Source organism: Thunnus albacares, chromosome 4 (genome assembly GCF_914725855.1).
Source record: "Thunnus albacares chromosome 4, fThuAlb1.1, whole genome shotgun sequence".
Lineage (NCBI taxonomy): Eukaryota > Metazoa > Chordata > Actinopteri > Scombriformes > Scombridae > Thunnus > Thunnus albacares.
The window spans coordinates 4,537,583-4,551,550 of NC_058109.1; the positions used below are offsets into that span (position 1 = coordinate 4,537,583).

Genomic DNA, 13,968 nt, shown 5'->3' on the forward strand with positions numbered 1-13,968 from the left:
GTGCTAACACAGGATGGAAATGTATCATCACACTCATATACAGTAAAGGGTGCATCATGTGCATTCATCTGTTCATCTGGAATTTGATCTTTGTGTCAGATTGATTTCAATTTCTGAGTAGTGTGTGTCCACACGGTCATTTAGTGCAAAAATGTATTTAAAAGTTGATGTGAAGCTTATATGAGGCTTCAGCAGTCTGAGTTAATCATATCAAGTGGATATCTGCCACATTTTAGGGGTGCAACGATGAGAAAATCAATGACAAAATTAGTCACCGACGAATTTGATTGTCGATAATTGTTGGTTGCATCATCACGCGTCTTTTTCACGCTGTGGAGCTGAACAACATCATTTTTTGTACAGAGTGAGTCATCTCGCTTTCTACCTATCTCTGCTGAGAGTTGCACATGCGTTACAGTGAATAGCGGGAAGCGACAGGTGAACAACATAGCAAAATGGCGGTGGCTGATTTAACACCCTCTTGTCCCAAAATATCAAAGGTGTGGGAGCATTTCACTCTTGTCGCACTGAAGAAAAAGATAACCTGCAAGTTTTGTAAAGCTGACCTCACATATCACGGGAGCAAGTCTGTTATGCATGAGCATTTGAAGAGGAGGCATGTTTGAGATCAGGACAATGTAGACTCGCCTTGGTAAGATACTTAGCTTTTTAGCTAGATAGCTAGCTATGTATAGACGGAGTTGTCTTGGCTTTTAACATTAATATAGTACTGTAGTGCTATAGAAAAAATTAGACGTATATCTTTTTTGAACATCAACTGTATTATTTAACTTCACAGTTCAAAGTTACAATGATGCAGTACTCTATTTCACTTGTTTACTTCTTTTTTGTGTTAATTGGCACTATTGGTAGACTACGCCAGCACTCTTGTTTACATTTTCAGTCCCTCACCCACAAGTTAATCTTATAAGTCAAGACAAAATATTGCTTGAATGTATCCTTTCTCAATTTTTAGATTGTTTTGCATTCCTGGCATATTTAAGTTTAAAGGAGTAATGTTACTATTTTATCTGACAAATTTCTTTTTTTAATCAAATTCACCAACTTGCTGGTCAATGTCATGAGGCTTTTTTAATCAAATTTATGCAGTCTTATTAAGAGGACTAAAGGTACCATGGATGGTTTTCTGCAAAAGAGGCAGACGTGTACTCCACAGCAAGCAACTGCCCTCACAAACTCAATATTAAACATGCTGGTCATTGACATGAGACCACTCTCCATGGTTGATGGTGAAGGGTTTCAAAAAATGATTCACCAGTTAAACCCTGAATACACCCTGCCATCCCGAACCCTTTTCACCTACTTGATGGAGAAGAAATATGAGACAGCCTTTCTGAAGGTAAGTGTTACACATATACACACCAAACAATAGCAATTATATATTTGATATAAGCAATGAAATAAACAGATTTCATAAATAAATAATAGTAAGACCACCGATCAATAATTTAATTTTGATTAAATCATAAAATGACAACAATGATGTAAATAAAAATCCATAACTGATATGTTGAATATTTACTTTATAGACTGCTTGGGTCTTTTCACTTCAAAATTTGAACTAAAATCATTTCTCTTCTGATGTCTTTAAAGGTGAAGGAGATCATAAAAGAGGTCAACAGCTCCCTCACATTGACAGCTGAGGTGGACCAGCCATGGAGTGTCCTGCCATTTCATCACTGTGGATTTATCTTTTGTATCAGTAGTAGCCTAAACAGCAGCAAAGTTTATGAAAAGACATATTTCTGAGGGAAGTATCTCTATTGTCTTTATTGTTAGTAAGCACATGGCTAAAACAATGTCAAGCCAAATATAACAGCTGGTAGCTAAATAGTGCCTTTGAGTAATTGTATGATTTATTATCTGATTAGTGGATTAATCGTTTCAATAATCGATGACCAGTCGACTATCAAAATAGTCATCAGTTGCAGCCCTACCACATTTACAATCTTTTTAGCATCAAATTCCCTCTTTGTGTCTCCTTAGATAGTGTTTCCCTGTTGAGCTGCAGCGGAAGTATAGTAACAAAAAGAGGAACTTTGGCACTAAAAAGACTGTAATGTTGAAAGATATCTACTTGATTTGACTGAAGCTTCATATTAGCTTAAGATAAACTTTAATTTAAATAAATTTTTGTACAGAAGGAGGTCTGTGGATTTTGTCCCCCGTCATTTACATTGTAAGTGCATTATGAGGGAATCTTCTAATGGTCAGTATGAACAGGAGGAATGATTACAACAAGAAAAACATGTTTCACTGTTCATTAAGGCTCCTGACTGTTGTTTTAAGGCAGACTTGAAAATTGTGCACCCGTCCTTTAATTTAATGACAGAACACATAATTTGAGTTAATGATAGCCAACTTGCATAACCGTAAACAATCATATTTGTTTGTTTTGAATTAGTTCTTGTCTTTCATAAAAGGAAAAAACTTGTGTTAGGAGTTAAATATTGCATTTCAGGCATAATTTAATTTCTTTTCTGATTTCTTCTGGTTTGATCTTGTTTTCGGGTCTCTTGGTGACCATGGACTGTTTACTGTGCCGATGGACTTAACTGGCATTCTTGAGATGATGGTGTCATTTTGTTAGTCTGTGCTGTTGGGTTTCGGCTCTTGTTTCTGTTTATTTCTTATTTTTGTGTTTTAATTTTTCTCAAAAAGAAAAGTCAACAACAACAACAAAAAGAACTCTGACACTAAACTTTACATGTATGATATCAGAGGGTTTTTTTTTTACTATTAAATGTTATCTACAATGTATGGATTGATGTTTGCCTTTGTGGGGTCTGCATAGAAAATGTTATGAAATCTCTTACATTTTATGTAATATGTTTTTTTTTTTTTTTTTAATTATTATTAACAAAACAAAACCTTCACATTGATGCAGCATTCATCTATTCTAAAAAAAAAAGAGTCTCTTACCAGCTTTCAGTTCCAGTTTCACGGATTCAGAGGATGAGTTGTTTTGGTCAAATTTACACTGGTACTCCCCAAAGTCCTCACTTTTAATTTGCTTAATGGCCATTCTTAGATTTTTATTTTTTGTATCGTGGTACATTGAAAATCTGCCTTCCTCTACCCACACATCCTTTTCATTACTTCGTGTGGTTGTTCCTCTGGGATTAACAACCTCAATACTTTGATAGTTTTGATTTGCTCTTGGGTATTTGCAGGTGAGTTCAACCCATCCTCCTTCACATCCCTTCAGTTCATACAGGGCCTCACAGGCTGTAGATTAGACAAAGAGAAAAGTTCCCATCATGTTAGATGCAATCAGACAACAATCACAGAGACACTGCTCTAATCTAAATTCATTCTTAATGCAACATACACTGTGTGACTCTTTGTAGTAAACGGACTTTCATCAGTAATCTTATTGTTGAGAAAGTTTAGTGTACCTTGGATTCCATAAAATGCCTGTGTGCAATAAATGAACAAACATTACATTACTAAACTGGTTCAGCCGTGTTTCCTTCAGCTCAGAAATTTAGATCCATCCTGTTATTCCATGAAACCGAGAAAGTTATCCACACCTTTGCAATGTCATGGTTGGATTATGTAAACATATCTTTACTTGCTTTTTATAAATTCCTCATTTAATCACCCCCAGCTTATTTAAAAATGTGATGCTACTTAATGCCAAAGCCAGAGAGAACATTTCTGTGAGTTTGAAAATTACTATCCCTCACCATAGTCTCCTAACAGTCCCACAAACTAAACTTTAATGTAAAGGAGACTGAGTAGATGCAGGTGTGGCCCATAAACTCTTGAACAACTTTACAATATCATGTTGGAAAAATAGATTCTGATGATATGTTTTATTTTTACTCCATTTTGTAAAAGACAAACAAAGAATACAATGTGAGCTGAGGAGCAATTCCATACACAGGCTGTATTGTAACATTTATAGTACACAAAACCATAAATTTCCTTTACAATTTAGAAATTTCTTGCTGTAGCCCGACCAATACTCCATTTTTGAGGTTGAAATTGAATCAATAACAATAATGTATGTTGGCTGAAATTGAATTGTGACCAAGATCTTCACAGTTGTAAAAGAAGTCCAACGCAAAGTCCAATTCATTTTTTATGGGACATGAACAAATCACACAAATAATTTTTCAGTCGCACACTCTAATTTTCACTCACATATCTGAGTGAAATATTCAAATTATAAAGCCAACAACAAAACATACACATGGTCAAGTGAAGATGTAGTAGAGTGTTGAGTCTTGTACTTAGTTGGCTGCTGGTGAGGAGCTATAATAGAGTATCGATGTAAGACTACCACATGTACTGTGGGTTGAGTGTCATTCTAAACAGTACTGATACAACATGAATGGTTATCCAAACTAGAACTTGGGATGTGTTGACATGGGTTTGCTAAAACAACTGCTAGTCTAATTTGTAAAATCAGTAGTCTGGTAGTAGTAATCCTTTTACCTGTCATCACTGAGAAGATGAGTAGAAGACAGCTCTTCATTGTGTTCATCTTGTGGCCAATATCCTCAGTCAGATGTTGGTTTTTCAGTATTCTCTTGCGGTTGGTCTGTATAGTTGGTTGGTCTTCACGGTCTGTTAAGCTGTTGTTCCTCGTTAACTTAAAAGTATTCGCCACCACAACATGTTCCTTTTTATTCTTCCATTTTTTCTTCCTTGACTCAGACTTAGTCATATCATCTTCCTCTTTAGACAGTACTTTAACTCATCACACAGTCGCACTTAATTCATCATCACAAGAGGAAAAAATCTGTTTAGTATACTTAAAAAGACACTTCTCATTAAAATGTATCACTTGAATAGGTGCAGCCTCATCATTACTAATAATTTGTCGTAAATAAGTACGTTATGTACTTTATACATCATAAATTTTGGTATCTGCACAAATCCTCAATGCAAAACAAGTGACTGAGGGAATGAAATAACAAATGGAAATGAGGTTGTATTAATCTGTAATGGGGAAATTGGGATTTTTTTCCTCCCAACAAACTATAAATTAATATTCAGCACTGCGAATAGCACAATATATCGCCCTTCTTAATCAAAAGCTGTTCTCATAATTCACAGATGAAGGAAAGAATGTTGGAACAACAGTGGTGATGACCATGGTTATGTTCAGGTTCTCATATGTCACAAACTTTGACTATTACAATATTTTATATGGCTTAATCTGCAACATTTTTTCATGATTTTACTACTGTCTATTGCCTACTGATTTAGTAAGTTTTGGTAATAATTAAACAACAGTAATTGCTTTTCCCGGTGGTGTAATGTTTTACTGTGTGTAATTGCATTACAATAACTGACAGTAACTGAAATCAGCATTAATGCAATTTACATACTTAAACTGAACTGAATTAAAATATGTGTAAGTCAATCAAAGAAAATAACTTTGAATTAGTAATATTATTATTATTATTATTATTGCTCCTTTGATTGTCAGAACATGTGTAAAACCTCCTGTATGGGGCAGACAAAGCTGTGAAATGAGCGTCCATCTTCCACAATCCGCTTTGGTAAAAAAATTATTGTGTGACAAAGAGAATAACTTAAATGAGGAAGGAAATGTTACGACAGGCTTGATGCTTTGCAAAGTATCTGGCCTCTTGGTTTTGGAAGTTTGGGGCTGTAACGATCATCAGTCTAATCTCTTAATATCAGTAATTAGGTAACTGTGAACTTTTAACCTTTTTTCAGGGAGGATTAGAGAAAGAAATCTTCATTTTGTTTGGATTTCTGTCACATTATTTACCTCCAGTAGTTGTCTCTAGTTTCTGCACACTGGTATTTCTTGTGTCATTAGGTCTACCCCTTTCACAATTCTTTCTTTCTTTCTTTCTTTCCTTCTTTCTTTCTTTCTTTCTTTCTTTCTTTCTTTCTTTCTTTCTTTCTTTCTTTCTTTCTTTCTTTCTTTCACTGCTGTTATTGCAGCATTGGAAACTGGACTATGAAACTGCGTAGATTCAAGTCATGATGAGTAAACATTTTATGTCATTATTGTACTTTAATTATCTAATAGTTTATTATTTATGTCACAAGTTTTTCGGCTGACAAATGAGAACGTGCTTGTGAGTGGAAAAGGAGCAGCATTCACTGCTGTCTACCATGATGTCAGTCCTCGTCATCACCAGATGGCACCAAAGTAAAAACAAATAACTCAAATTTAGCAGATAGTGAATTTAGTATGAGGAGACAATTACTGATGTAATAGGTAATCTGCAAATTTTATGATTACTAAAGGATATGGTTGTCAATTTTCAGCTTTTCTTATTGTCAACAAATCTCATGTGCAGAGCCAAACCAACAATGAACTCACCCTACTTACAAGGATTATGTGTATGTCCAAAGCCTGATGTATCGTATATACACGCACTCCTCGTGTGTGTATGCTATGGCTCTACACATTAGATTTGTTGACAATAAGAAAAATATAGAAAATCAAAAGCCTTATCCTTAAAGCAGAGAAAGGCCTGATGAATTGATGGGAGGGACACACCTACCTTTGTGCAAGGCAAGTTTATTTGTATAGCACATTTCAACAACAAGGCAATTCAAAGTGCTTCACATACAGCATAAAAGGAACACAAGACAATGTAAAAAGACATTTAAATACAAAAGTGTTTAATTGGAAATAAAAAGAAGCTAAAATAGAATAAGACAAATAAAACAGGATAATAAAAGTTCCAGATATGTGGAGCATAAAAACTGAACTCTGCTTCTCCATGTTTAGTTCTGACTCTGGGGACAGAAAGCAGACCTGTCCCAGGTGACCTTAGAGGTCTAGATGGTTCATAACGTAGCAGCAGCTCAGAAATGTATTTTGGCCCTAAACCATTCAGTGCTTTATAAACCAGCAGCAGTATTTTAAAATCAATTCTTTGACAGACAGGAAGCCAGCGTAACTGGAGTGATATGATCCACTTTCTTAGTCTTAGTGAGGACTCGAGCAGTAGCGTTATGAATCAGCTGCTGTTGTCTGATCAGTTTTTTAGGGAGACCTTTGAAGACACTGTTACAGTAGTCGAGTCTACCAAAGATAAATTCATGGACGCATTTTTCCAAATCCTGCTGAGACATAAGTCCTTTAATTCTTGATATATTGTTCAGGTGATAGTAGGCTGACTTTGTAATTGTCTTAATGTGGCTGTTGAAAGTCAGGTCTGAGTCAATCAATGCAATGCACTCACTCAGCACTTGTATTGGACCAGAGTCCCCTGGTGATATGGTTATGAAAATTTGTGTGTTGTCTGCGTAACTGTGGTAACAGATTTAGTCGTTTTCCATAATCAGTGGGGCGTATTTATCTCAGGACAGCAGCAGCTATAGCAGCCGTAAACAAGTATTTTGGGATATATCAGAGGGAAACATACACTTAAGTATAACAAAAGTAAAACTGGAATTTGTTATGCTTGATATAGTAGTATGTCAATTGATTATAGAGAGTCAATGAGACAATCATGACAATGTTGCAGATTACTCATATAGCAGCATCAGTAGACTCCTAATATCAGAATCAGGTTTATTGACCAAGTCTGTTTACACATACAAGGAATTTGGTTTCTAGGTGCTCTTAATGTACTTACACACAACAATCTTCAGAAAGATACACAAGGACAACAAGGACAATCTTCAGAAAGATACACAAGGACAACAAGCTGAACAAAGATAATTAAATATATTACTATTATGTACAGACAAGAAAGGGAAAAAATAGATACATCTAGAAACAGCACATGGACAACATACAATACATACAACACAAATGCATACAAACATGCAATACAGAGTGCAGAAATAAATATTTTCTGGGTAGAAAAGTGATAAGTTACTCTATATACATACAGTAGGTGGTTATATATATTAAATTCACTATGTACTGAATCTGGTGAGAGTATCAAGACTGACATTGTGGTAGACGGCAATGCAAGACAGAGCCACAAGTACGCAGAGCGTAAAACAGTCAGGAAGTGAAAGCCACAAACAAAACACCAGACAGTCTCAGCTCGTCTGAAACTCCTACTCCATGTGAGCCACCCCCCACCCCACCCTCCCACAGACCCTAGTATCCCTCTACTACAATAATAATTAACATTATGGGAGGGGGGTAGCAAATGAAATATTCACTGTGTTCCTTGTGATTTAAGTCATCATTCTGGACGGCATTTTAATCATCAGGAAATGACAGGACATGGTCTGTATGACAAAAGCTTCCCCAGGGGGTTTTAGAAGAGTTGAAGGTGACTCACACTTCCCGAGGATATAATTATACAGTGGAAACTGCTTATTGTGATCACAGCCGTCCAGGTTAAATTGATCACTATAAGCGGATGATTATTATAACCAATTTGTTTTCTTTTTCTTTTTTCTTTTCTATTTCTCATGCAGATTACCATCTAATTGACATTTGTATATTTATTACATGTAATGAAACAAGCAGCTTTGCTATTTACTGAAAGAAAAACACAACAAACACTGCTTATAGGAAGGGAGGAAACATGAGCTATAAGCAATATGTTTCAAAATGTTTTAAGTAATGTCAAAGGGACGCGTTGATCTGATAGGATGAGACTTTTGCTTTGGTTTTGAAAAGAGCAAGGTTTTTCACTAGATAGCAGATTGTAATACTGATTGTAAGAAACTCATTTCAGTTCTTGTCATAGTCTGACTTATTTAAATTTTACGACCACAAACAACATGTGATAAATAAACATTTCTCTTCAACATGTAGGTTTCTTTTTTCAGTTGTATAGAAATAAAGAGCCACAAAAACCAGCAATGTTTGGTGCTTTTTAATATCACATTACATACCAATTTAAGGCAGTGGCCTTAAATATGTTTGAATCAATTTTTGGCAACGAGGGGACAGAAGAACAGTCATGTAAAAGATTATTTAGTGCCAGATGTCAAAAAAGCATTTCAGACACTTAATTCATTCATTCTCTGTTTTTGCAGTGCATGGTTGTAGATAGCTGTTAGTTAGTGATTATACACCACTTTTCAGCATATTTTCAGTCCACAGTATAGGTTCTAATAATTCTTACTAGACATTCGATCAACACTATAAACACATATAGTGAATAGTGAACAATGTCTTACACTCGTACCTGTGACTTTATAAAGGTGTTATCTTAACAGCACAAAAACCTGCACAGCAGCAGACACACAGCAAGCTAAAAGAGGCTGAAAAGTTCCATAAAGCAGCAGAGCTGGATAATCAGTCTTTGTGGATTCATCAATATGAAGAACTTCTTTCACATAATTATTTAATGAAGTGGTACCATAGAAGAACAGATTCATTTGGCTTTAACACATTTTTGTTTGGTATTTGGAGCAAAAATTATCAATCAACTAAACTACACACATAAACTACAAACAAGTAATTGTTGAGACAGTGGTAGCAGCTACTTCTTCAACCTTTTGATTTATTATTCTACACAAACCCAAATCTACACTTTAGGCTCTTGTAGCTGAGCTAGGACAGGCTCTTGTATTTTATTCCTAATTAATGGAGCTGGAAAAAAAAGTCACTGCATCAGGAATACAAAGGATGCCAAAATAAAACTGGAGTTCTGAAGCTAATACCAAGTCAAGTCAAGTCAAGTCAAATTTTTTTATATAGCACAAACTCAATGTGCTTAAAAACAAAAGTAATATATAAAAATATATGGCATTACATTAATATTACATATATAAAACAAATACCAATATTTTAGAGATATGAAAATAATTTAGGGTTGTCAGAAGGGCTGCAACTAACAGCTATTTTCATTATTGATTAATCTGCAGATTATTTTCTGGATTAATTGATGAAGAATTTAGTCAATAGAATCCAAAAGAAATTTGAAAAAAGAGCATTCACAATTTCTCAGAGCCCACAGTGATGTCTTCAATTTGATTGTTTTGTCTAAAATGTTAAATATTCAATTTACTGTCATGTATGACAAAGAAAAACAGCAAATTGTCACATTTGAGGAGCTGGAACCAAATATTTGGCACTTTTGATTGAATAATGACTAAATGGATTAATTGATTATCAAAAAGTTGCAGATTAATTTTCTTTTGATCAACAAATTGATTAATCAACTAATCATTGCAGCTCTAGTTGTCAGTGCTCTTTGGTGGACAAACTGAATTACCTCAGACATATATATTATATTTGACACTTCTGTACTGCAGTACCTTGTTACTTATCGGCCACTATATACAACAATATATACAACAAGCATATACAACAATAAGTTTTGAATTGAACTCTATTGTTGATTCAAACTGTCTCACAGTTGAGCATAAGGACTCATCTAGTCTCTACAAATCAGTCCTGTTACCAAACCTTGGTGACTTAAACAATGTGGAAGTGAATCCTGTTTTAAGTTGACTGGGCCCAGAAACTGAATATCTTGAGGTGTTAATTCCTACAGTCTGAGCTGGGCTTCATTGTAAACAACCACAAACCATCAAAAATGAATCTTTATCATTTATTTTGTAAATTTAATGAATTCCTTCCTGGGTCGTCCTCATTGCTGTTGTGTCTTGTTGACTGTCAGTAAGAGAGGATCCTCTGAAGTCTTTGATGGTTTATAGACAGTAGAGTAGATTGGACTTTGACTGTTCCTCACAATAGAATATTCACAGGCAGAGGAACTGGGTCTGGGGATCAGCGCTTCACAATTAGCTTTGTCAGTGCTGCTTTGAAAGATGATGGTGGAGTAATACATCGAGGCAGGGGGGTTTGTGGGAAAGTTGGCAGTGGCATAAATCGCCTCCACTGCATTTCCTGAGCCTGTCTCCTGGAGGCGCTCCTGCACCTCCTCATAGACGTTATCCTTCCAGGGAAGAACAAAAAATTGAGTGAGTAGTTGATATTCAAACATACAATAAGTATTTGGTAGTTGGACACAGTGTCAGTGTGATGGATGACTCATTGCGCTCCCTCAGTAGAATTTACTCACTGACAAAAAACTCTGTTATACTTATATATGGCTATATGTCTTATTTAGTCATGCATATTGATAATGGAAGACTAAACACTAGGTGCATTTCCATCCATCCATGGATTGTTCACGTTGTCCACTCTCATATTTCAGATCAGATTCAGGCTCGAACATAAATGGTTGTATTTGAGATGTTTATATTTTGAGTAAAGAATGGAGAAAAAGAAGTAAAATCCTACTACTACTGTTTATTTATGTAGCCTCTGTAGCCGGTGAAAGTCTGCCGATGGGCAGCTTGAGGGCTCATCAGGAGGCTTGAGAGAGACAGGAGCTAAAACAACCTGTTTCAGACAGAGGCTGAACTGAGGGGCTGCATAAAGGGCCAATATAATATAAATCAGGAGTTTTTAACTGGAAATCATGTAAAGATATTCCAATAGAGCCACAGGATAAAATATAAACCTGGAAATGTGCAGGATATGTCTTTAAAATGTTGATTTATCAATAAAAGCAAAATGCGACAAAGTGCCATGTAAACAGACGTAGTGAATAAATGATGATGTACATGAGACATACAAATTAAATGTCACTCAAGCTTCCACTGTAGAGACAAAAACTTTGATGAGGAGACTGTAACGTTCCTCAAATTAACACATGAAACAGGGTTTACGTTAATCGGCACATGGCGGCTTTTTGCTGGTGTCACGTGTAGTTGTCCGGTAGATGAAAATATCAACGGCCAAAATGTCTGGTGGGAAATATGCCAATGGTCAAATGAATAAATAAATTAATTAATAGCATTTTAAATAGTCTAATATTGTGTGACCTATAGGATTTGTTGCCAAGACATCTTAAATATAAACTTATACAAAAGTTTGGTTTTGCCTCTGCTGTATATACACTAAGAGACTCACTGAGTTTGGTCATGTGATTAAGTGTGGCACAAGATTCAAAAGCTGTACACTCCAGCAGCAGCCCTGCGCTTTGGCTCGACAGCAGTTAACACGACTCTGAAAAGTCTTACTGCTTTCTCTCAGGTAACGTTACATCCAGCATTGACACAGTAAAGCAAACGGATCAGCCCGGAGCTCCATAGTATAAAAATGTTTCTGGAATATTAACGGCCATATTGGCCATCAAAGAAAAGTCTAGTGTAAACTCTGACAAACAGAAATGTCATGTTTCCATCATGTTTTCTACACCGTCTCTCACTGTTTGGGGTTTGACTGTTGCTCTTTTAATTACGTCATCTCATCGTGTTCTCTTCTTCTGCAACGGTTCAATGGCACCGACTGGAGAGTTAGTGCCAACAACAGTTTATCTTGATGACCCAACTCCTAATATTCTCATAACAGCAGTGGATAGAAATGCACACTAAAACAAATTTTCTGTTGCTGCTGATTTTCTGGAAAGTTGGTTAAAATGTGTGCTTCAGTCTCATGTCAGAGGCTCTCCAGATAACAGGTAAGAGATTTGTTGGTTTGTTGGCTGTCAGAGGTGGTAATACACTAACTGAATCAGAACACTATAAGTGGAATATTCATAACAAATCTGCCACACGTAGCTAAAGAGAGTCTGTCATTGCACTGCAGTGAAAACATAACACTGCATCGTTGTGGCCAACTGACAGTTTATCTCTATGAAACAAGAGTCCTGGGAGATCTCTCTTATATTTACAACCGAAATACTTAAAAGTCTGGCATCATTTATGTACTGCTCTTGTTTTACTGACAATATGAATACCACCTATAAAGTACTACCACACACAGACACATTTATACTAACCTCTCTGATGTGCTGTGCTGCTGCTCCATTCTTTGTGGGTTTTGAACATGAAAATCCTGACAAAAAAGAGAGAAAGCAAGAAAAGAAAGAGAAGAAAAAAGGAAGTGAGCAGAAGGATGGAAGTGGATTAATTTCAGCACTTTTCGTCAAGTTGTTATCCATACAGTTGCTTATCTATGTAGCTTAGAATCTATCTCTATCTATCTAACTATCTATGTAGTTTGGTTTCACTGAATAGGATTTAAGTGTGCATCCCCCAAAATGAGAAAAGATAATAGGTCGACAAAATTTGACATGATAAAAGTCATGTCTATTAACTTCTGACGTCTTACAGTTTGTCTGTTTTGTTTTGTTTTTTTAGACATCACATCTTCACAGGATAGAGAAGTACATGAGGTGTTTCTTTTTTGAGTGGTTTTGTGTGTACAGTATGCATGTGTGTGTTTCAAGTTCTGCAGTCTGTTAATGAACCTTACGTTTGTAGATGAAGATCACAATTATCACAAGCAGCAGCAGCAGCAGCACAGCTATACAGATAATCATTATTACTACCCGAACGTCACCTGCAAGATCAACTACACCAACGCATAAAATGTCCAGCACCATTTAAAACACAGTGAACACATGGAATTATCACTCAAAGCTGTCTGTCAAGAAATTTAACAGGAATTTACAGAAATTAAAACAAAAATGTTTTTCAAATACGTAATATTCAAGATTGAAGATATCAAATGTGCTTTCTCACCATGATTCACAGATCCAGGTGGTGTTGGTGATGGTGTTGGTGCTGAAAGCAAAAAAGAAATACATTCAGGTTGTATGTGTGCATTCATAGATTAACAAGGACAGAAAAGGAAAAATACAATTGTTCTAAGCCTGACAAATAAAACTGTTTATTTATTCAGTATTTTTTTTATCTTTTATCTTATCTACGTAATTTTATAAAATAGTTCAAATATTTGTTAAAATGTAGGCACAAGGTGATCTCAAGCAGCAAATGTCATTGTACACAATCCCCACTTCTAGTGTAGACAGGAAGTTGAAAGACAAAATTACAGAGTAGGAGCACTTTCTTGTTGCTGAAATGCATGAGGTTAATAAAAAAAGCCCCATTGCGTATACCAAGAAATAGTCAGCAGGTAGCCTCATATTAGCTTCAGCTGAACTTACATTTGTATTTTTACACAGCATGAGGAGAATGGATTTTGTCCCCTTCTCTTAAAAATCTGCT

General features: G+C 35.7%; 1 protein-coding gene and 1 long non-coding RNA gene across 4 annotated transcripts in view; one reads left to right on the forward strand and one right to left on the reverse strand.

Annotated features, from left to right (window-relative positions):
• The first annotated feature begins 283 nt into the window (after window positions 1–283).
• LOC122980089 lies at window positions 284–1,671 on the forward strand. Its single transcript, XR_006402991.1, has 3 exons — window positions 284–652; window positions 1,111–1,360; window positions 1,615–1,671. It is a non-coding gene; the product is annotated as an uncharacterized LOC122980089 (long non-coding RNA).
• Window positions 1,672–9,758: 8,087 nt separating this feature from the next.
• LOC122980086 (polymeric immunoglobulin receptor-like) overlaps window positions 9,759–13,968 on the reverse strand; it is a 36,816-nt gene continuing 32,606 nt past the window's right edge. For 2 of the 3 annotated variants that reach the window (XM_044347793.1, XM_044347795.1), the window contains 4 exons: window positions 13,483–13,524; window positions 13,214–13,312; window positions 12,738–12,793; window positions 9,759–10,844 (listed from right to left, as the gene is read on the reverse strand). In XM_044347793.1, coding sequence (XP_044203728.1) covers window positions 10,536–10,844; window positions 12,738–12,793; window positions 13,214–13,312; window positions 13,483–13,524 — 506 coding nt within the window. In that variant the 3' untranslated portion in view covers window positions 9,759–10,535. The remainder of the gene's footprint in view (window positions 10,845–12,737; window positions 12,794–13,213; window positions 13,313–13,482; window positions 13,525–13,968) is intronic. The other variant, XM_044347794.1, reaches the window with a different exon arrangement.